The sequence below is a fragment of the Hemiscyllium ocellatum genome, chromosome 3 (genome assembly GCF_020745735.1).
Source record: "Hemiscyllium ocellatum isolate sHemOce1 chromosome 3, sHemOce1.pat.X.cur, whole genome shotgun sequence".
Classification (NCBI taxonomy): domain Eukaryota; kingdom Metazoa; phylum Chordata; class Chondrichthyes; order Orectolobiformes; family Hemiscylliidae; genus Hemiscyllium; species Hemiscyllium ocellatum.
This window is the reverse complement of record NC_083403.1, coordinates 50,603,384-50,627,218: the sequence shown is the minus strand read 5'-3', so window position 1 is coordinate 50,627,218 and position 23,835 is coordinate 50,603,384. Positions and strand designations below refer to the sequence as shown.

The window sequence follows — 23,835 nt, the reverse complement described above, 5'->3', positions numbered from 1 at the left end:
CTTTGAAAGTGTGCCTTTGGGAGCCTTTACATCAACTTGAGAGGAAAGATGGGACCTTGAATTGAAGTCACACGTTTAAATTTTGGCATATTCAATTGTGCAACACCATTAGTACGTATAGTTTGTGCTTACGTCTTCGTGTGGGACTTGAACCTATTTGAACCTTACAGTCCTGAGGAAGACACAGCATCTGAGGAGCAGGAGAATCGACATTTCGGGCCTAAGTCCTTCATCAGGAATGAGGCTTGTGGGTATTGATTGAAGGGATATGGAGAGAAATCCGGAAAATGGGGAGGGGACTATGTCAGCCATGATTAAATGGCAGAGCAGACTCGATGGACCCCTTGGCCCACAAGCTTCATTCCTGATGAAGGGTTTATGCCTGAAACATTGACTTTCCTGCTCCTCGGATGCTGCCTGACCGGCTGTTCTTTTCCACCGCTACACGTTTCAACTCTGATCTCCAGCATCTGCAGTCCTCGCTTCCTCCTAGTTCTGAGGAAGAGTCAAACTGAACTCAGAGCTGAAAATGTGTTGCTGGAAAAGTGCAGCAGGTCAGGCAGCATCCAAGGAACAGGAAATTCAACGTTTCGGGCACAAGCCCTTCATCAGGAAAGGGCTTGTGCCCGAAACATCAAATTTCCTGTTCCTTGGATGCTGCCTGACCTGCTGCGCTTTTCCAGCAACACATTTTCAGCTCTGATACTCCAGCATCTGCAGACCTCACTTTTTCCTCAAACTGAACTCACAACATTTACTCTGATTCTCTTTCCACAGAAGCTGCCGTTCCTGCTGAGTTTCTTCAGAATTTTCTGGGTTTGTTTTGAAGTTACAGTCACTATCTCAGAAGAAAATAATGTCAACTGAGTCAGAGCTGATTTAAATGGTGAAACCACCCCCCCCCCCCCCACTAAGCAATACATTTGCTACCAGCTCATAATAAAGAAGTTTTACATATTATGTCAGAATCAACTATTGTCTCAAGTCAGAACTTTTGAAATTATAGCAATCTGTAGTCTGCTGAATCCTTGTTTAGAAAAGGACTTAATCACCGTTTGATTTAGTTAAATACTTTAGTAGAATAACAACATATCCACCCAACTTGTTTTATAGTTGAAATGAATGCTGTGTCTTTTTATAGGTGATCAAAAGCACAAGCAGCTTGAATACAGTTAGTATTGCAGGTGGGTTGGATGACCAGCCAAAAACATCCAAGTGTTCAGCCAGTGTAAACAATTTCCAGAACATACTGTGAATTAAATCTGGAAGTATTAGCTGAATCTGTGACACAGTTACTACTGGTAACGTGCTGCAAAAAAAATCTTGAAAAGGAATCAGTCACTTATTACACAATTCTTTACAACTGCATTATACGGAAGTCACGAAAACATTTTTGATCAACTGGGCTTTTGCATAATCACACATATTGTAACATGAGATTTCTATACTAAATGGTTTTTTTTCTGATACAATACCATGAAGAGAGAATGATGTAATTGTTCTATATTCTGATTCATCCTGAGACCAGTTGAGGAAGTGCTTCATGTTAGGTGTTGATTCTCAAACTACAGTATCATAATATTACCAGAAATAGTTCATGAAAGCAAAATTGAATGGCTGGGATAATGTAGGGAAGCTTAAGAAATTGGGTGCAAGTCCTACTCACTAAGTGTTGGCAGTTCTCAGTGATAAATTTGGGTGGAGCATTAGTTGTTATTTCCTGGTCACAATGCGTTGGAGCATTTGGTGAAAAGGAACTGTGTCTTATACTGTATAATTAGCAGGGCCTTATTTTTAGTTTAGTGTCAGTTTAAATGCAACTGTAGGACTAGCAAAGGAAACCTCTAAAATGCAAACAACTAACTGGTTGGACTAGCTTCTTCCTGTTCAGTTTCAATGCAAACAATTCCCCAGTACTGGAGCTATTTCCCCACATGTTGCTGTCTCTTTCCCAGAATAGGAACTCATTAAGTGTTTATAACAATCACCCATTCCAGTGTTATGGCCTTTGCTGGCATGAATCTTGTCAGGTCAAATCCATATAATTTGTAAAAATACATGACAAAGCATTCCCAGTTGAAAATTATAGTATTTGCAACAAAATTCAACTTGTCTTCACACAGCATATTACACTGAAATGCTTTAATATAATTTCAATATTCTTGATTGTCACAATTACATTCACGGAACAAATAGTCTGAGGGTTTCTACAGTTTCCAGCCCTGGTGTATGATAGCTGAAGGGCCACAAAAACCTCCCATACCTTAGGTACAATTGTTCATTTAGAGTTCAACTTCTGGCTAAAAATGTCTCTGTTTGGAATTCATTGTACATTGCACAGTAAATTTGGAGTGGGATAAAGGATTCTGTTATGCACAAAACCATGGATCAGTTTTTCATGAAGAAAATTAGACAAAAATGAAAGTTGGTGATTATAATTGCCATCTTATATAATTAGGTTCCTACAGTTTGCTCCCCTAATGTGGAGAAAGTGAGGACTGCAGATGCTCAAGATCAGTCAAAAAGTGTGGTGCTGGAAAAGCACAGCCGGTCAGGCAGCATCTGAAAAGCAGGAGAATCGACATTTTGAGCATAAGCTCTTCATCAGGAATGTCCTGTGGTGCTTTTCCAGCACTACACGTTTTGACTCTGCTCCTCTAATGTGGTTAAGGTAGTGCCTGGGTATCACTGGAGAGGGAGCATGCAGTATCTACCAATGCTCTTGATTCCTTTAGAAAGAGGTAGGCATCACAGGGGTTACAGTGCTTTGTTTCCTTCTTCAATTCCAATTGGAGTTAGTTCCTTCCCGTTTTCCGTACCCTTCCCTCACTTTTGATGGTTTGCACTGTCCATAATGTGATTTGCATGTAAATATCTAAGTTAGTCAATGGAAAGTATTAAAAATCACACAACACCAAGTTGTAGTCCAAAAGGTTTATTTGCAAACATTACCTCTTGAAGCGCAGCTCCTTCTTCGGGTTACTGTGTCTGATGAAGGAGCAGTGCTCTGACAGCTCGTACTTCCAAATAAACCTGTTGGACTATAACGTGGTGTTGTATGATTTTCAACTTTGTCCATCCCAGACCAACAACGGCCCCTCCACACCATTGGAAAATATGGCATGGGGAGTTGATGGTGGGAAAGCCTTTCAGTTTTATATAAGAACAATAAAGCATATAAATCGGCTTCTCAATAGGCTTGCCAACTTTGGCAGGATATATTCCGGGAGATGTCATCACATGACCTCCCATCTTAAAGTGCCCCTCCTCCAGGCTCAACATACCAATCATCACCTTTTCAATGTGTTGAATTTTGACAATCTGGCCACCCCACCCTTGACTGAACATCCTGCCAACCCATTGTGTCTGTACTTATCTGAGAAGAGTGGGCACAAAGGCGTGGCCTCCAGAACCAGATTCCAGCAGGAACATAAATATACCTGCGGGGAGTCAAGCGGCGGCAGAAGGAAATCGGGGGCGGGTGAGTCTGAATTTAGAAGCAAGGGACCCAAAGACTTTCTAACCGGGCTCTTTAGGAATTCAGACCAAACGGAGAAAGAGTGGGCGCTTTGATAAGTTGTACAAACATTGACGCATGGTTCACTATGAAAGTCCTTTGCCATTAACGTACCACACAATACCACCCAAATTTGTAACTGTTTAAGAGTAACGAAAGATGCAATGAGGAAACACATTTGAAGCATGACGTGAATGTTTAAAAAATCCCACTCGGTGGATATTCACTGGTGAACTATTTGCATAAACGCTTGTCACACTCGGCTCCACGCCTCCTCTCGGCGTGTTGCACTGTGCCTTCGGATTGGATGTCCTATTTTGGTAATCGGACAGCCCCTAAAAAAAAACCGAGACTTGGGTCTGACTGGCTGGTGTAACCAGAGCGGTATACAGACTCACAGACAGGGGCGATCGGATCAATTGCCGGATGTATCCACATCGCGACGTGGAATTGTAGTGTGTATCTTTTTCAAGTTGATACAATTCCTTCGCATTCCCATGTGTGTGAGAGCGGCTCGGCTCGCTACACTGCAGCGGCGGACACAGTGTTGCTGAAGGTGCGGTTCCAGCAGCAACGGCAGCGGCGGCTCCGCTTCGCTCTGATCGACATGAGCCTGGAGCAGGAGGCGGCAGCAGCAGCAGGGGCGGTCTCTGAGGGAGACAGCGGCCTCGCTGTCCCGGTGCCGCTCCTGTGCCCCGCACAGGGCAGTGCCAGCACCAGCGTCCCGGCCGGTACCTACTGGCAGGATCACACGGCAGCCGCTTCGGCACCGTCCTCGGTGCCGGCTGCCCGGCTCAAGAACCGGCCGACCACCGTGGTGTACGTGGTGAACGAGGCGGCTCAGCTGCTGCTCGCCGAGAGCCTGGCTCTGCAGTGTTTGAGGGAAGCGTGCGAGAGTGTCAGCGCCTCCCTGGAGACTGTGCCCTTCGAGAAGCTGGACTTCGGAGAGACCGCCGTCCTGGATTATTTCTACAATGCAGGTAAGCTGTTGGAGGAAGAGCTCTGAGCCTGTTGCTCCACTGCTTCTGCACAAATGTCCTCTTCATTTTTAAAATTGAAGACCCTCAAGTCCTAACATTGCCAAAAGTGACTTTTAAAACCTGGAATGATGCAGTTTTTTTTAGTGCTTCAATCCAGCTTCAGCTGGTGGCACACTGTAAACTGAACGGTGAAACTTGAGCCAGAACTTTAAAAGAGGTAAGGCTGGTGTTGACATTGTGCAAATCAGCAGTGCCTAAAGTGCACTGTACTCTCACAACATTACGTCTGAGTGCTGTTTGATCTATAAGACAGTGTTGAACCAATGTTTGTTTGAATTTGTTGTCATTTGTTCTGTGCATAGTCTGAACTGTTCAGAAGAATATGTAACAAATAAAGCAGGTTCGAAGTGATGTATTGCAATACTTTCAGAAAGATCATATTAATGGCGACTTGTGTTTCTCGTGGAGATTGAAATCATGACCTAACTGCATTGGCACAATATTCTGACGCAAGTAATTTGTATAGGAATACTGTATGACCTCCGATTCAATATCTTTTGTTTTTGCTGGACTTGTATTCCATGTGTAAAACATGCTAATTTTGAATTATGTGTAATATTTGTTTGCATTGTGTTGCACTATTGATGTAAAAGAGAACACTATATTTGTAATAAAATATGGCAAGATTCAGCTGTGTTTGTCAAATAGAGATCTTCATCACAGATGATTATTAATCACTAAATGTTTAGCCCGCTCTGCTTGTATATAATGGTGGGTTTCCTGATAAACTGGTCAGATGAACATTGCACCTGCCACTATGAACAAAGAGGGTACTGCCAGAGTCTTGATGACAGGAAAGACCCAATTGAACTGAGAATTGATCAAGAGGAATTATTAGAAAGGCTGGCTCTAATTTAAGAACTGAAGTCACGAAGAGGTATTGGGATAAAGCTGAGAATACTGAGGAAGGCAGTGGCAGAAAGTGCAGAGGTTTTGGCTTGGGCAACACTTATTGCCCATCTTGCTACCAAGAGGACAGTTAAGAGTTGATTATCTTGCTGCAGACCTGGAGTCACATGTTCGGGTAGGCGAGGTAAAAATGACACTTTTAGGGAATGAAAACTATTGGGTGAACAAGATAATTTTTTGACATGGGTTACATGGTCCCCTCAGACTAAAGTTTATAATTCCAGATTTCCTTTTTTTAAAGATTCACCATCTGCCATGGTGGAATTACAACCGATGCCCCCAGAATTTTAGTCCAGGATTCTGGACTACTGGTTCATTCACATTTACTGTTAGGCCACATTAACCTCCCATTCTGCTTAGATACAAGGGTGTTGCCAGAGGACTGGAAAAATGTCAATGGTAGACCTATGTGCAGCGGGTCTAAGGATAAATTTTAATGAGATAACATGTTTGATATGGGTGATACATTTGATGTAATGTGCACAAACTTGCAAAAGTCAATTAATAAAGTGCCACATAGCCTTACCAGAAAAGATGAAGTCCTTATTATCAGCCTGATCCCTGTGATGGCAGGTTTTGTTATCTGAGAAGAGATTGGATTGACTGGGTCTGTAATCGCTGGCATTAAGAAGAATGAAAGGGGATGTTGTTTGAAATGAATAAACTTCTGACAGGGCTGGACAGAGTTGATAGAGGGATGCTGTTTCTGTTGACCAGAAGGTCCTCGGATACACACAGGCCATTTCAGACTGAACTTTGGTGAAAGGTTTGTTTTTACTCTATGGACTTCTTTACCACAGAAGGCAGTGGAGGTAAATCACTGAATATATTTAGTAAGTAGATTTCTGGAAGCTAAAACCATGAAGTGGTTTGTGGACAGAATGATGGTTGAGAGAGCATTGAAATAATCCATATTGAATAATTGGGCCAAATGGCCTGTTCTTGTCTCTGATTTCTATATTTCTATTGAACAAAATGGACAGCGAAAATATGACTGACTGGAAATAGAGATGAATGAGGAATGATTTTCAGACTGTACAATTTCAGAAATTGCTGGGGGATAAAAAAACTTTGTGTTTTGAGTGGTGAGAAGATTTTAAATAGAAGAAATAGATTTTAAAAGAACAAAGGCCAGTGGAATAGGTGGACTCCAAGCAGATTAAATTTATTAAAGTGTGGAGAGATAAATTTGAGTAGGATGAATGAGGAGAGGCAAAGCACAATTCTAAAGTGCTTGCAAGAGCAGTGTGGACTGGAATTCCTGATGAAGGGCGCCTGTCCGAAACATTACCTGCTCCTCGGATGCTGCCTGATCTGCTGCGCTTTTCCAGCATCACTCATCTTGACTCTTAATCTCCAGTATCTGCAATCCCCGCTTTCATCCATATATTAGATTAGGTTCCCTGCAGTGTGGGAAACAAGCCCTTTGGCCCAACAAGTCCACACTGACCCTCTGAAGAGTACCCCACCCACACCAATTTCCCTCTGACCAATGCACCTAACCAATGGGCAATTTAGCATGGCCAATCCATCTGACCTGCACGTCTTTGGACTGTGGGAGGAAACCGGAGCAAACCCACGTAGACACTGGGAGAATGTGCAAACTCCACACAGACAGTCGCCCGAGGCTGGAATTGAACCTGGGTCCCTGATGCTGTGAGGCAGCAGTGCTATCCACTGAGCCATTTTGCTGCCCCAGTAGGTGCCTAAGTCAATGAAAGTGGAAGGGCAGGTTGAAATAATGGTTTAAAAGGCCTACAGAATTCCAGGCTTTAAAAACAGGCAGATAATATAAAAAGCATGGAAGTTATGTAAATCTTTTATAAAACACAGTTTTTGGTCCAGGAGATTTAGAGGGAGAAGTCTTCTCACCCAGAGGATAGTGGGGGTCTGGGATGCACTGCTTTTGGGAAGGTAGTTGAGGCAGGTAACCTCAACCTTTGTGAAAAAATTTGCCTCAATATTTACTGTGGAAAGGGATGTGGAAAATGTAGAATGTAGGGAAATAATGGTAATATCTTGAAAAATGTCCATATAACAGAGGAGGAAGTGCTGGATGTCTTGAAATGCATAAAGGTGGATAAATCCCCAGGACCTGATCAAGTGTACCCTAGAACTCTGTGGGAAGCTAGAGAAGTGATTGCTGGGCCCCTTGCTGAGATATTTGTATCATCGATAGTCACAGGTGAGGTGCTGGAAGACTGGAGGTTGGCTAATGTGGTGCCACTGTTTAAGAAAGGTGGTAAGGACAAGCCAGGGAACTATAGACCAGTGAGGCTGACGTTGGTGGTAGGTACCTTGTCGGAGGGAATCCTGAGGGACAGGATGTACATGTATTTGGAAAGGCAAGGACTGATTAGGGATAGTCAACATGGTTTTGTGCATGGGTAATCATGTCTCACAAACTTGATTGAATTTTTTGAAGAAGTAACAAAGAAGATTGAGGGCAGAGTGGTAGGCGTAACCTACATGGACTTCAGTAAGGCGTTCGGCAAGGTTCCCCATGGAAGACTGGCAACAAGGTTAGATCTCATGGAATACAAGGAGAACTAGCCATTTGCATACAGAGCTGTCTCAAAGGTAGAAGACAGGTGGATGGTTGTTTTTCAGACTGGAGGCCTGTGACTAGTGGAGTGCCACAAGGATCGATGCTGGGTCCATGACTTTTCAATCATTTCTATAAATGATATGGATGTGAGCATAAGAGGTATAGTTAGTAAGTTTGCAGGTGACACCAAAATTAGAGGTGTAGTGGACAGCGAGGAGGGTTAGCTCAGATTACAACAGGATCTTGACCAGATGGGCCAATGGGCTGAGAAGTGGCAGATGGAGTTTAATTTAGATAAATGTGAGGTGCTGCATTTTGGGAAAGCAAATCTTCGCAGGACTTGTACTAATCTTTTAATGGTTAGGTCCTGGGGAGTGTTGCTGAACAAAGAGACCTTGGAGTGCAGGTTTATAGCTCCTTGAAAGTGGAGTCGCAGGTAGATAGGATAGTGAGGAGGCATTTGGCATGCTTTCCTTTATTAGTCAGAGTATTGAGTATAGGAGTTGGGAGGTCATGTTGCAACTGTACAGACATTGGTTAGGCCACTGTTGGAATATTGCGTGCAATTCTGGTCTCCTTCCTATCAGAAAGATGTTGTGAAACTTGAAAGGGTTCAGAAAAAACTTAGAAGGATGTTGCCAGGGTTGGAGGATTTGAGCTATAGGGAGAGGTTAAGAATGCTAGAACTGTTTTCAATGAAGCATCAGAGGCTGAGGGATGAACTTATAGAGGTTTATAAAATTATGAGTGGCATGGGTAGGGTAAATAGTCAAAGTCTTTTCCCTGGGGTGGGGGAGTTCAGAACTAGAGGGCATAGGCTTAGGGTGAGAGGGTAAAGATATAATTGAGACCTAAGGGGCAGAGGGTGATACGTGTATGGAATGAGCTGCCAGAGGAAGTGCTGGAGGCTGGTACAATTGCATCATTTAAAAAGCATTTGGTTGGGTATATGAATAGGAAGGGATTGGAGGCATATGGGCTGGGTGCTGACAGGTGGGACTAGATTGGGTTGGGATATCTAGTCGGCATGGACGGGTTGAACCGAAGGGTCTGTTTCCATGCTGTACGTCTCTGACTCTATTAACCGGGGTGTTATAGCATTCAAGGCCAAGAGTCTAGTCAAGGAAAATGGAATGAGTGTAGGTTGGAGTGTGTTTTGGCAGTACAGACTCAATGGGCCAAAGGGACTTTTCTGTCAGGTCAAAGATATTGGAGCAGAAGTAGCATTTAGCCCATCGTGTGTTCTCTGCCATTCGATGAGATCACACGTGATCTGATGATCCATAAGACTACAAGAAAATGGAACAAGAGTACGCTGTTCAGCTTCTCAAGCCTGCTGTGCCATTCAATAGGATTGTGACTGATTCAACATTTCTCACATCCACTTTCCTGTGCTTGCCCTGTAATGCTTGTACTCTACTGATCACTCATCAATCTATCTCAGATTATACACAAGAATTCAGCCTCCACAGCTCGCTGTTGTTGTGTGACTATGCCCTCTGGCCCTACAGCATTCCCCCCCACCCCCTCCTCCCCGAGGGGAAGCATCCTCTCAGCATTTATCCTGTCGAACCCTTTAAGAGCCCTCGAGGAGATCACCTCTCATTCTTGTAAACTCTAGTGAGTAGAGTCCTGACCTGTTTAACTTTTGCTCCATACCATATCCTCCAGACCAGGGATCATCCTTGTGAACCAACTCTTGAGCAGCCTCCAATGAAATACCATTTCTTAAATAGGAGGCTCATACAGCTGACAATACTCCAGATGTGGCCTCACTAACACTTTGCAGTAAGACTTCCCTACTCTTAACCTTCAAGACCCTTGAAATAAGAGTAAGCTTTTGTCAGCCTTTCTGATTACCTGATTGCTAGCTCTGTTTTGGGCACATGCTCCCCCTCTAAGATCCCTTTGTATGTCAGCTTTCAGCAGCTCTCCATCTAAATAATACTATACTCCCTTCTGAAATGAACAACTTCACATTTTTCACTTTTATATTCCATTTGACAATTCTTTGCCCACTTCCTTAACCTATAAATATCTCTTTGTATATGTTGTATCCCTCTCACAACCCACCTTTCCACCTTTATGTCATCGGCAAATGTGGCTACAGTATGTTCACTTCACGGCATATATTGTAAATGGTTGTAGTCCTAGCACTGATCCCTGTGGAACTCCACTGGTTACAGGTTGTCAACCTGAAAAAGGATCCATTTCCCCACTCGCTGTCTCTTGCCCAAGTCAAGTGTCAATTAGTCCAATCTCTCTCCTTGCTGCCTCCAAAACCATGGGCTTTTATTTAATGAATTAACCTTTTGTACCTGGTTGAAAGTCTTCTGGAAGTCCAAATACAACACTTTACAGGTTCTCCTCTGTCCGTTCTGGTTGAGACTTCCTCAAAGCTTTTAGATTAGTCAGACATGGTATCCCTTTCATGAAGCTATGCTTGCTCTTCTTGATTAGATTATCACTTTTCAAATGTTCTGCTATTACTTCCTTAATAATCAATCCCAACATGTTTCCAACAATAGGTCTTGGGCTAATTGGCCGAGAGTTACCTGCTTTTTGTCTCTCCCCCTTTTTGAATCAAGAAGTCACATTGATAGTTTTCCAACCTTCTGGTACTCCTTCAGAATCCAAGGATTTTTGGAAAATTGCAGCCAATAAACCATCATCTCTGTAGCCACTTCTTTTAGGGTCCTAGGACACGAGGCATCAAGGCCATGGGACCTTTCTGTATTCTTCTAATTCTCACCTCAAGAGCAACCCCAACTTCAATTGCTTTGCAGTTGATGACCATCCCATCAATTGCCAAGGCCTTAAATCACTGGATCCGAAAGAGTAACTTTGCTTTCTCTCCACTGCTGCCTGAGATTGATGAGGGCAAAGCGGTAGATGTGATCTTATATGGATTTCAGTAAGGCGTTCAGCAAGGTTCCCCATGGGAGACTGGTGAGCAAGGTTCGATCTCATTGAACACAGGGAGAACTAACCATTTGGATACAGAACTGGCTCAAAGGTAGAAGACAGAGGGTAGTGGTGTTTTTCAGACTGGAGGCCTGTGACCAGTGGAGTGCCACAAGGATTGGTGTTGAGTCCACTACTTTTCATCATTTTATATAAATGATGTGGATGTGAGCATAAGAGGTATAGTTAGTACATTTGCAGATGACACCAAAATTGGAAGTGTAGAGGACAACAGAGAAGGTTACCTCCGATTACAACAGGATCTTGGTCAGATAGACCAATGGGCTGAGAAGGGCAGATGGAATTTAATTTAGATAAATGTGAGGTGTTGCGTTTTGGGAAAGCAAATCTTCACAGGACTTAGACACTTAATGGTAAGATCTTAGGGAGTGTTGCTGAACAAAGAGATCTTGAAAGTGGAGTTGCAGGTAGATAGGATAGTGAAGAAGGTGCTTGGTATGCTTTTCTTTCTTCGTCAGAGTATTGAGTACAGGAGTTGGGAGGTCATGTTGCGGCTGTACAGAACATTGGTTAGGCCACTGTTGGAATATTGTGTGCAAGTCTGGTCTCCTTCCTGTCGGAAAGATGTTGTGAAACTTGAAAGGGTTCAGAAAAGACTTGGAAGGATGTTGCCAAGGTTGGAAGATTTGAGCTATAGGGAGAGGTTGAATAGGCTAGGGCTGTTTTCCCTGGAGCGTCGGAGGCTGAGGCGTGATCTTTATAGAGATATTTAAAACCGTAAGGGGCATGGATGGGATAAATAGACAAAGTTTTTTCCCTGGGGTGGGGGGAGTCCAGAAGAGAGGGCATAGGTTTAGGGTGAGAGGGGAAAGATATAAAAGAGACCAAAGGGGAAACCTTTTCACACAGAGGGTGGTACGTGTATGGCATGAGCTGCCAGAGGAAGTGGTGGAGGCTAGTACAATTGCAACATTTAAAAGACATCTGGCTGGGTATATGAATAGAAAGGTTTGGAGGGATATGGGCCAGGTGTTGGCAGGTGGGACTAGATTGGGTTGGGATATCTGGTCGGCATGGACAGGTTGGACCGAAGGGTCTGTTTCCATGCTGTACATCTCTATGACTCTATGGCTGTGACTTTCCAGCAATTTCTATTTTAGTTTCTGATTTCCAGCAACCACTGTTGTTTTGTTTTTTTTGCTTTTTTTGCTTTAAATTCTGAAATTGCCTCACAAAATCTGTGTGACTGTGATTTGTCTCCCACCCTTTTAGATACCCTGGAACTTTTATTTCCAACAAGTATGTAGACTTGAGCCTAGAAATGCTGCTATTTCCAACTACCTCAACGACAGCATTCTATTTACTGAATTCTGCTGCTGCTGAAATTAAAGCTCTTGTGAGCAATTGGATTGTGAAAGCTATTTACACCTCCTCATGCTAACATTGTCATTAACCTCCAACCATAAAATGTTCAAAAGAAAAAAAATCAAACTTTTAAAGTATTGTAGCTTAGAAACAATGGAAACGTTGAGCTGTTTTGATGTCTTCCTTCATAATTACATTCTGTCCTCTCAACCTAGTCGTGATATTGTGCTTAAAATTGCTGTCTTTTTTTTTGTGAGACAAACAATTCTTAACAGTTCTTTGAGAAAATAAATTATTTGTTGCAATTAGCTCAGAAAAACCACAATTGTCTGGATGATGAAAGCCACTATTGTGATGTACTTTTTTGAAACCATTGCAGTCTTAAGAAAACGTCGCTGCTTTCAGGATTTGAAAATTGCATGTAACTACACGACTAAGAGGATTGTTGGAAACTGGTTTTATTTTGAGAGAAAAGCTTTCTCACACAGTATCTTGGCTCATTAAAGGACTGTAATTTAGCACAAAGGAACATGTGCTTTGTTACGCCTGTCGTAGCATATGCATTTTTAACCGAATTGTGTTCAGTTAAAAATGTACGGGGTCCACATGTTTCTTTAGAATCTTTATTAAATAAAAATTTGAGTTGATGGGTTATGCAATTGCACCCAATTGACACAAGCTCTTAATTTTGATAAATCAGGTCAGCAGCGAGTACTTCCCATCCTGTCTTCTCAAAGCCTGTCCAGCATTTACAGTCCACATGTCAGGAGTGTGACGCTGCACTCCCCTCTTGCTTGGATGAGTTCAGCCCCAACAACACTCAAGAAGCTTGATAGTACTGATGCACAATGGCAGCAATTTATACCATCAACAAGATGTACTGCAGTAACTCAAGAAGGCCCCTTCAACAACATCTTTCAAACGTGCAAGCACCCCCAAATAGAAAGATAAGGGTAAGAGGAGACTGATTTTTTTGTTAGAAAATGAAAATAAAATAGAAGGATAAGGGTATCCAATGTATGGGAACACCACCACTTGCAAGCTCCCCTCAGCCATTTGCGACCCTGATTCTGAATTTTTTCATCTCTCCTTGTTTATCAAGTTAAAGTCCCAGAACATCCTTGCTCACAACCCTAAGGGTGGTACCTATCCCCCATGATTGCAGGAGTTCGGGAAGACTGCTGTCTGCCACTTTCTCAAAGACAATTAGCGTATCCAGCATCACCCAGCTTCCATGAAATAATTTTTAAAAACTCAGCAGTCCACTCGGCATCAATGTTGCCCTGTCTGTAAAGCCCTGATGCTTATTGTAATCTCAGATACTTCGCAAAGTTCTATAAATTGCAGTCTGATTTTGAGGAAAAGCTTTAACTCACAACTTGAAGTCAGCATTTAAATGTATGCGTTAATTTCAGGAGAACAAACCAGTGTGTCAAATCGATATAGAGTCATAGAGATATACAGCAGGGAAACAGACCCTTCAGTCCAACCCGTCCATGCCGACTAGATATCCCAACCCAATCCAGTCCCACCTGCCAGCACCTGGCCCATATCCCTCCAAACCCTTCTATTCAAAATGTTGCAATTGTACTAGCCTCCACCATTTCCTCTGGCAGCTCATGCCATACACGTACCACCCTCTGAGTGAAAAAGTTTCCCCTTTTTATATCTTTCCCCTCTCACCCTAAACCTAAACCCTCTCTTTTGGACTCCCCCACCCCAGGGAAATGACTTTGTCTATTTATCCCATCCATGCCCCTTATGATTTTACATATGACAGCTGAAGTCACTTTCATTGATCGCATGTAAGAGGGTTGGGGAGATGAGAGTTTTCGCAATGATATAAATCTGGAGGAGGTTGTGAAGATCAAATGGAACAAGGTCAAAAAGAGATCTGGAAATGGTGATCATAATTTTCAAATTGAATATGTTGGAGAATGAGAGTTGCTGGAATTCATCATTGACTATAAGTGAGGAGATGCAAATTGTGGAATTCTGAGGGAGCTGCTGTTTCTGTTGGAGAGAGATCTTTTAGCTGGTACTTTGCGACAAAGTCGGGCTTGAAGTGATGATGATGGGACAGTTGAAGTTGGTGAATTTTGGTGAAGCTGATGACCATTGGGTGCCAAGAAGTGATTTTTGGCGATTGTGCAGTTTAATTCAGTTCGGTTTATACCACAATAAATCAGTGGAGCTAACCTAAGCAAATTAAAATATGTTTTACTGCTACTTGTGAAATTAAAGGTAGATCTCAGTGAGAGTTTGGCTCTGCACCTGTGGATAGATTGTCAAAATTGCGATTCTCTTCCATGGATTATGTGGTGAAAGTACAGATCCATGTTAAATGAGGAACTTTGATGACATTTTGCAAATCCCATGAGCATCATTCAGGACAAAGTAAATGCACATGTATGGGAAGACACTAATATCAAAGTAGGTGTGCAACATTTGCACATTTTCTATGATATGTTTCAATATGCCTTAAGAGCTTGCAATTAGATAGTGCTTCTAATGTATTAACCACCACAGGGTGCTTCACAAGGGCAGAGCTTATCACACAAGATTTAACGTAGAACCACAGTTTTGCTATTAGCACAGATGACCAAAAGCTTAGTTAGGGAACTGGCTTGTTAGGAGAACTTTAAAGCAGAAAAGAGAGTTTAAGAGATTTAGGAGGGCATTTTCAGATTCGAACTTGGGCAGATGAAGTCACAAATGAAAACTGGTGTTGTGAAAGAGAATAGAAATGAAGTAGAGTAGAGATTTTGGAGGGTTGTGACAATGCAGAAGGGCACAGGGAGGGGGAAAGACCATGGAGGGAATTGAAAACCAGGTGCAGTGGCTGAATGGACTTGGTCTGAGTTATGACTGAGTTCAGTTTTTCTAGAAAGTGGCAGATCTGATGCAAAAAGTTAAAAATACAGAAGTCGTTTGAAGTGATTTTATGAAGTTGAAGGATGTGTTAACATTAAAACCTTAAGCATACCTTGGCCAAGAACTCCAATTCCTACATTCTATCCACTTTCCTAATATGCCTGAGTAGCATAGACAACAAACAAAGATCGATGGAAGAAAATACTTGCCTTTGAAATGTCAATGCCAATATGTATGTTAAAAATTCATATTTAGACTGTAAGAAAAATTAAGAGGTTCTTGAAATTGCAAGAGCAAGAATAACTCTTTTAAAAAGTGGCTTCCCACAAAAATAACGTTAGCCATTTATCAGAGCTGGAAAGCTAGACTAATGCTGGAAAGATGTTTCCCTTAGTTAGTGAGTGACGAACCACAGTTTAAAAATAAAGGGAATGTCATTCAGAACTGAGATTAGATAAATTTTGTTTTACTCAGAGGATAGTGACTCTTTGGAATTCTCTACCACAGAGGGCCTTATTAGCTCGGTGGCTCAGTGATTAGCACTGCTGCCTAACAGCTTCAGGGACCTGGGTTCATTTCCAGTCTCTGGCATCGTCTGTATGGAATTTGCACATTAGACCATAAGACATAGGAATGGAAGTAAGGCTATTCAGCCCATCGAGTCTACTCCACCATTCAAACATGGCTGATGGGCATTTCAACTCCACTTACCAGCATTCTCCCAGTAGCCCTTAATTCCTTGTGACATCAAGAATTTATCAATCTCTGCCTTGAAGACATTTAGCGTCCTGGCCTCCACTGCACTCTGCAGCAATGAATTCCACAGGCCCACCACTCTCTGGCTGAAGAAATGTCTCCGCATTTCTGTTCTGAATTTACCCCCTCTAATTCTAAGGCTGTGTCCACGGGTCCTAGTCTCCTCGCCTAACGGAAACAATTTCCTAGCGTCCACCCTTTCCAAGCTATGTATCATCTTGTAAGTTTCTATTGGATCTCCCCTTAATCTTCTAAACTCCAATGAGTACAATCCCAGGACCCTCAGCTGTTCCTCGTATGTTAGACCTACCATTCCAGGGATCATCTGTGTGAATCTCTGCTGGACACGCTCCAGTGCCAGTATGTCCTCCTTGAGGTATGGGGACCAAAACTAGACACAGTACTCCAAATGGGGCCTAACCAGAGCTTTATAAAGTCTCAGTAGCACAACGGTGCTTTTATATTCCAGCCCTCTTGAGATAAATGACAACATTGCGTTCGCTTTCTTAATCATGGACTCAATCTGCATGTTTACCTTTAAAAAAATCCTCAACTAGCACTCCAAGATCCCTTTGTACTTTGGCTTTACGAATTTTCTCACCGTTTAGAAAGTTGTCCATGCTTGTATTCTTTTTTCCAAAGTGCAAGACCTCGCATTTGCTCACATTGAATTCCATCAGCCATTTCCTGGACCACTCTCCCAAACTGTCTAGATCCTTCTGCAGCCTCCCCACTTCCTCAGTACTACCTGCCTGTCCACCTAACTTCATATCATCGGCAAACTTCGCTAGAATGCCCCCAGTCCCTTCATCCAGATCATTAATATACAACGTGAACAGCTGCGGCCCCAACACTGAACTCTGTGGGACACCGCCCGTCACCGGCTGCCATTCCGAAAAAGAACCTTTTATCCCAACTCTCTGCCTTCTGTCAGACAGCCAATCCTCAATCCATACCAGTAGCTCATCTCGAACACCATGGGCCCTCACCTTACTCAGCAGCCTCCCATGTGGCACCTTATCAAAGGCCTTTTGGAAGCCTAGATAGACCACATCCTCTGGGTTTCCCTGGTCTAACCTACATGTCACCTCTTCAAAGAATTCCAACGGGTTTGTCAGGTACGACCTCCCCTTACTAAATACATGTTGACTTGTTCTAATCCGACCCTGCACTTCCAAGAATTTAGAAACCTCATCCTTAATGATGGATTCTAGAATTTTACCAACAACCGAGGTTAGGCTAATTGGTCTATAATTTTCCATCTTTTGTCTTGATCCTTTCTTGAACAAGGGGGTTACAACAGCGATCTTCCAATCATCCGGGACTTTCCCTGACTCCAGTGACTTTTGAAAGATCTCAGCCACGTCCCTTAGAACTCTAGGATGTAGCCCATCGGGGCCAGGAGATTTATCAATTTTAGGACCTTTTAGCTTTTCTAGCACTTTCCGTTTTGTAATAGCAACCAAACTCAACTCAGCCCCCTGTCTCCCTTTAATTGTTGGGATATTACTCACGTCTTCCACTGTGAAGACTGACGCAAAGTACTTATTAAGTTCTCAAGCTATTTCCTTATCTCCCATCACTAGGCTTCCAGCAAGAGTTTGAAGTGGCCCAATGTCTACTTTTGCCTGTCGTTTGTTTCTTTATGTATTGAAAGAAACTTTTACTATCATTTCTAATATTACTGGCTAGCCTACCTTCATATTTGATCCTCTCCTTCCTTATTACTCTCTTTGTTATCCTCTGTTTGTTTTTGTAGCCTTCCCAATATTCTGATTTCCCAATGCTGTTGGCCACTTTATAGGATCTCTTTTTCTTTAATCCATTTCCTGACTTCCTTTGTCAGCCATGGCTGTCTAATCCTTCCCCGGATAATCTTTGTACAGTGTCCTCCATTATACCCACAAACTCCTGCCATTTTTGTTCTACTGTCTTCCCGCTAGGCTCTGCTTCTAATCTATTTTTGTCAGTTCCTCTCTCCTGCCCTCATAATTACCTTTTATTTAACTGTAACACCATTACATCCGATTTTGCTTTCTCTCTTTCAAACTGCAAGCTCCCTGTGTCTCCCCAGTTCAAAAATGTGCAGGTTAGGTATATGTAGAGTAATAGGGTGGGGGCAATGGGTCTCGGTGGGTTACTCTTTGGAGGGCCGTATGAACTTGTTGTGCAGAAGAGCCTGTTTTCGCAGTGTTGGGGTTCTAATGCATGCTGTAATGCAAAAGCAATAGAAGTGTTAATGCTGATTGTTTCTTGTGAACTCAACATTTCTACACACTGCCAGTTATTGTGATATCTAAATACTTGAGACATATTTTGTAGCATTGTTGGATCAGGTTAGTCAATGAATGTCATACATGGGCCAGATGGTCTTGGGATTGGACCCAGGTCAAGTATTGTCTTTTGGTTTCTGAGTTAGGTTAAAAGGACAAACTGAAGACTGCAGGAACTACATGGCATTTGCCACACAGTTTCCCTTACAAATTTGATACCAGGATAGGAATCTGTAAACTCTCAACCTCTTACTTTTGCTAATCGAGCTTGATCTTTGTTTACCTTTTCCCCTCCTACTTTCCTCATCCCCAGTACAGCAGACAGAAATTCCCTGAGAAATTACTCAGTCTTCTGGGGGAATTGTTTTGGATTCTTCTACACTCCTGGGGAAGTGACTCACTGTCATTCTAACAAGCTACAACTATTGATCTCAGTGTGTTTGTGCTTATTTTTGGGGAAATATTCTGACTGTTCTTATGAAACCTAGTTATGCTGGGAACTGTTTATGACACGTTGTAGTGGAAGCTAAATCTTCCATCTGTTGAAAAAGTTGAACTCAGCTTTTGGCATGCATGTTGTCATGGAAACTATGACCCTGTTATCAACAGTAGTGTTGACAACTAGGTGTAGTTGACTACCAAGGTGCATGTCATTCTGCAGTTCTGACATTTCAGTACAATCTTGCCGTTGATGTTGTGGCCATTTTGTAGATCATTTCCTCTCTCTGTTCAGGTAATGCTTCTGTATTATGCAGCAATGTATCTGTTTATATTCCCATGTTCCTTATCAAGACTGGCCATAAGATATAGGAGCTGAATTAGCCATTCGGCCCATCTAGTCTACTCCATCATTTGATCATGGCTGATATGTTCCTCAATCCCATTTGGCTGCTCTGATAGAAATGTAATTTCTGTCATAGGTAAATTTCTATTGGTTGTAGCTTATAAAGTTAAATAAATATCTCTTTGTACATGCTTGAAGTGAAATAATGGGAACTAATCTATGTCTTTTTTCTCCCTCCCTTACTGAGGTATATTTCTCTGATATTTTTGAATAATTTTATATATGCCAGAGATTAGTATTCAAGACAAAGGCATGATCAGTCCTGGCTAAGTAACCATAACTAACCTACCACAAGTGATTGCCATTCAGTCTGGTTCAGAATTCCTATGATCCCACAAATCTCTTTGGGATCTATCTCTGAGACATCTCTGGAGTCCAAGTTAATGTGATGAAATACAGTTGCTTTGGGAATCCATTTAGCTCAGTTGGCTTGATTGTTGGTTTACAGAGCATTGTGATGCCAACGGCATGGGTTCGATTCCCATCACTAGTTTGAGGTTACCATCAAGGACTCTCCTTCTTGATGTCTTCCCTCACCTGAGGCCTGGTGGCCCTCAGGTTAAATCACCACCAGTAGCTTCTCTCTAATGAGAGAAACCACTATGGCCTGGTAAGACAATGGAGACACAACAACAGCATTTCATTTGCTTGTATCAGTGCAGCTCCAACAGCACTTGGAGATTGGCATCAACCAGGACAGAGCAGTCTGCTTGGCTCTCATTCAGCCCTCTAACAGGAAATAAATGGTAATTACAATTTATATATATGTAAGATCATGCGTAGAACCAGTAAGAGAGAATAATAATCAAACTCATTCGTATACCCCTGGGTACTTCAAGAAGGAATTACCAAATAAAATTTGACACTGAACCACATGAGATTTTAGGACATGTGACCAATACCTTGGGCAAAAAGATAGGTCTTTGTGAGAAACAAAGCTCACTCACGTCAATAATTTTAGTCCGAGACAAGATCTGAATCAGTAGTGTCATTTATTTCACACTTGCAAGTGGGTGTGATGTCCACAAGGCAGGGACAAAACACACCGAATTCAACGAATACTCGATATTTATATAATTTGGTTTCTATTTTTTTTATCACATTGCTCCTCCCCTGTTTACATCTTCCACTTCCCTAAGACCGGTACCCATTACTCCTGTTTATCTCTTGCCTTATCTGGCCTTGTCTGTGACAAAATGCTTATTTCTGGCCTCACAAGGCCGTTTGACCTCATACTGCTGTAGGTCATTGTGAGGCACATCCTTTGCTGACTACTATCTACTCCCGCCATCTGTGCTGCCCCTCACTGCATCTTATCTCGTCGCCTGTATTTCTACCATTGTTTTGCAGTCCCGTTTCTTTCTTGCGTACATTTTTAGCTAATACAAAAAAAAAATTATGCATTTCCTCCACATAGTTTCCATTCTTATTGACTCAGCCCTTGGCTGAAACAATTACACACTGGTGTGAGTTCATTTACTTTGTATAGCAATTATAATTGCAGAAGTAACATTACTTTACCTATATCCCACAGTCTTGAAAGTACAATGTTAGATTTGCATGATGCACAAGCTAGTTTCAAACAAAAGACTAAAATTCTTGCAGCTACTTTCAGTAGCTTTTGATTTTGTGGAATGTCCATGCACTGAGCTCCTGTTTGCTCTCTTGTCTGTGTTTGAGTGATTTCTATTTGGAACTGCAATCCCTTGTTTCAGTAAGTGAGTTTTTTTTGCCAAGTCAAATGCTTTGCTCTCAGCAGTGACTAATTTTAGTTAACACAGGTAAGAAAGGATATTAAACTACAGTTCTTGTTGCTACTTGATCAATTTGCTTTTGACAGCATTTGAAATCTTAATATTTTCAACTATTCTGCTGGCTGTATAAATGCGAGACATACACGTTTCCCTTCAACAAACTAATGATTTGATAGGCTGGAGTTCAAAGGTTCTTGTGACCTTGGCCCATATACTCTGACTAAAGTCCTTTTGGCAACATATACATGAGCTTTCCTTTCAAAAAAGTGAAGGCCGAAGCCTTTTTGATCAATGCCTTTCAAAGTCATACTCAAAGAATGTAAACAACAAAATTCCCACACATGGTACAAGTAGTGCAGACTTCTTGCTGAGGGAAATAGGGTGCAGATAAATTCTTTTATTTTTGCAAAATGGCTTTGCGTATGTCTCACACACTACAGTGCAAAATCTAATTTGTGCAGACACTTCACTCTTTTTGAGTTTGCAGCTAGTGTTGTTATAGCTGTACTTTAAGTCAACCAAAATATTTTACTTGCACATAGACATTAGTGCAGGAATTATCAGTTTTTATTTTGCCTGCATATGCAAAGTACTTTTTTTATAATGATTTCTTATGCCAAAGATTTGCTTCAGAACGGAAGCAATATCGGTCCTAATTTGAGAAACCAGAATATACAAAGTGACCTAGCAAGTGGCTTCCATTCAAGATGGCTCAGAATATTCATGTATGGAATTCTCAATGGGACCTGTGTCAAAGGCATCAATGGGGCAACTGAATTAGAATGAGGCCATTTCTAAACGCGTGGAGTTTCAATGATGTCTTGGCTGGCTGAAAGTCCTATTCACTTCTTAAGTACTTCAAAACGCCTGGGAAACTTTTCTTAAAACATTTTTCAAAAAGTTGATTACACCTCTTCTTCAATATATAACCATTGGTGTGATGTTTCTTTGTGGTCAAACTCACTCACTATTAAAAGGTGAATCCAGTGCAGCAGAGATGTACTGTTTTAGCAGCATTAATGTTTATTCAGCAGCACTATTAGCCTTGAAGTGAAACTAATCCCAACATCTTCCGCTTATGACCACACACGCCACTTCAGAGCTTGTATATTTTTACGATACTGTCAGCGAAACCCCAGTGTGACTAAAATAAATTGATCAGTTTTTCTGTCATATATATTCGTTTTATCTGTCATGTCCCATTCATCTTCCTTTCCTTTCCATTCCAGGCTATGAATAGAAATTTCAGTATTGTTTATATAATTTATTTATTTAAAATAAAATAGTCTGGCAAGTACATTTGCATAGTTTTCTAGAAATGAGTTGAAAATGTGTTTCTTATCACTTAACTTTTTTAGTACGTAGGAAAAGGTGCTGGGAGAGTTAGTGATGAATGTTCCGTAGACTGAGTCGTGTAATACAGTCATCAAGTCATACAGCATGGAAACAGACCCTTTAAGTCCCATTCATCTATGCTATCCATACATGTCAATCTGACCTCGTTCCATTTGCCAGTATTTGGCCAATATTCCTCGAAATCCTTCCTATTCATATACCCATCCAGATGCCTTTTAAATATTGTAATTGTACCAGCTTCCACCACTTCTGCTGGCTTGGTCATTCCATACATGCACCATCCTCTATGTGAAAAAGTTGCCTCTCAGGTGCTTTCTAAATCTTTCCTCTCTCACCTTAAGCCCTCTAACTTTGGACTCCCCCAACCGGAAAAGGACCTTGGCTATTCACCCTATCCATGCACCTCATGATTTTATAAAATCTCTACAAGGTCACCCCTAAGCCTCTGGTGCTCCAGGGAATCAAGCCCCAGTCTATTCAGCTTCTTCCTCAAGCTCAAACCCTCCAGACCCGGCAAAATCCTTGGAAACCTCTTCCGGGCCCAGTACCAGATTCGTGGCATCGGCAGAGGCTGCATTGATGGGCTCGAAGCGAACTCACAGCTATGGAGTCGAGTTTGGGTTGGTGCGGCATTGGTAGCATCTGTGTGGTAAGGTCCAGTGAGGACTCATACTGGCAAGGGCAGCAGTGGAGTCAAGATGGCAACTTTTATTCCAGCGTTGACAACATGACAAAGGAGACTCGTGTCTTGCCACTAGGTCCAGGACCCATGGTAGAACACTTAAGAAGAAGTGCTGTAATAGCAAACATTTTCTTTATTTTTCTGCCTTTATATTTTGTGTTTTAAGATGCTGAGAGAGTGGCAACACTATACAACACTTAACAAAATACATGTCCCAACAAATAAGTCCAAAATCAAATCAAGTTTAACAACATCCTATAAAAGGGCAACCAAAATTGTATGCAGTGTTCTAAAAGTGATTTGATTTGATTTATTTTTTGTCATGCGTATTTATTGCAAATATAGTGAAAAGTGTGGTAGCCACTCTCCGGCACTATCTAAAACACAAAAACCAAAACACAGAATATAAATTGAGAAAAATAAAACAATAAAGTTCATCTTATAGTTTTATTTCAATAAAGCGAGGTGGTCTTTGGAACAGCTCCTGCTTCTAGCTCATCCATGGGCCTGGATCTGGCTCCCCTATCCTGACCCTCGAGTCCCTGCTGCTAAAGCGACTACGCTGCTGCCACTACTCAACAAAGAATCGTCGTTCTCCTGCACCATCGTGCCTCCTCCAATGCTGCTGCTGCTGTCATGAGTTCACTCTGGGCTGACCTCGCCAATGCAGCCGCCACCAGAGCCGCAGGGTTCTGCACTGGAACCAAACTCGTTGCTGTCTCTGCCCAGGCCTAGTCGCAGGCTTGCTCCTCACTTGTTGAGCGACATCACCCTGAGGTGGAGCTACATCTACCTTGTCTTGGTGTTGTTGGTACCACCATCTAATGGCTCCTGTTCAACATTTACCTGACCTTGCTGCTCCCTGGCCTCGCACCACCATCTACCTCTGCCAACCCATGTAAGGCCTGCTCACGCCGATGCTGTTGTAATCGAGGCTTTAAAAATTTTGAAGGAAAGTGGCTTCACCAATGTCCTGTACTGCTGCAACATGA

General features: G+C 42.1%; 1 protein-coding gene across 1 annotated transcript in view; it reads left to right on the top strand.

The window, feature by feature from the left end:
* The first annotated feature begins 3,753 nt into the window (after positions 1–3,753).
* The window catches only part of map3k5 (mitogen-activated protein kinase kinase kinase 5), a 176,496-nt gene continuing 156,414 nt past the window's right edge, over positions 3,754–23,835 (top strand). The window contains exon 1 of the mRNA XM_060849929.1: positions 3,754–4,497. Within this exon, the coding sequence (XP_060705912.1) occupies positions 4,125–4,497 (373 nt within the window). The 5' untranslated portion in view covers positions 3,754–4,124. The remainder of the gene's footprint in view (positions 4,498–23,835) is intronic.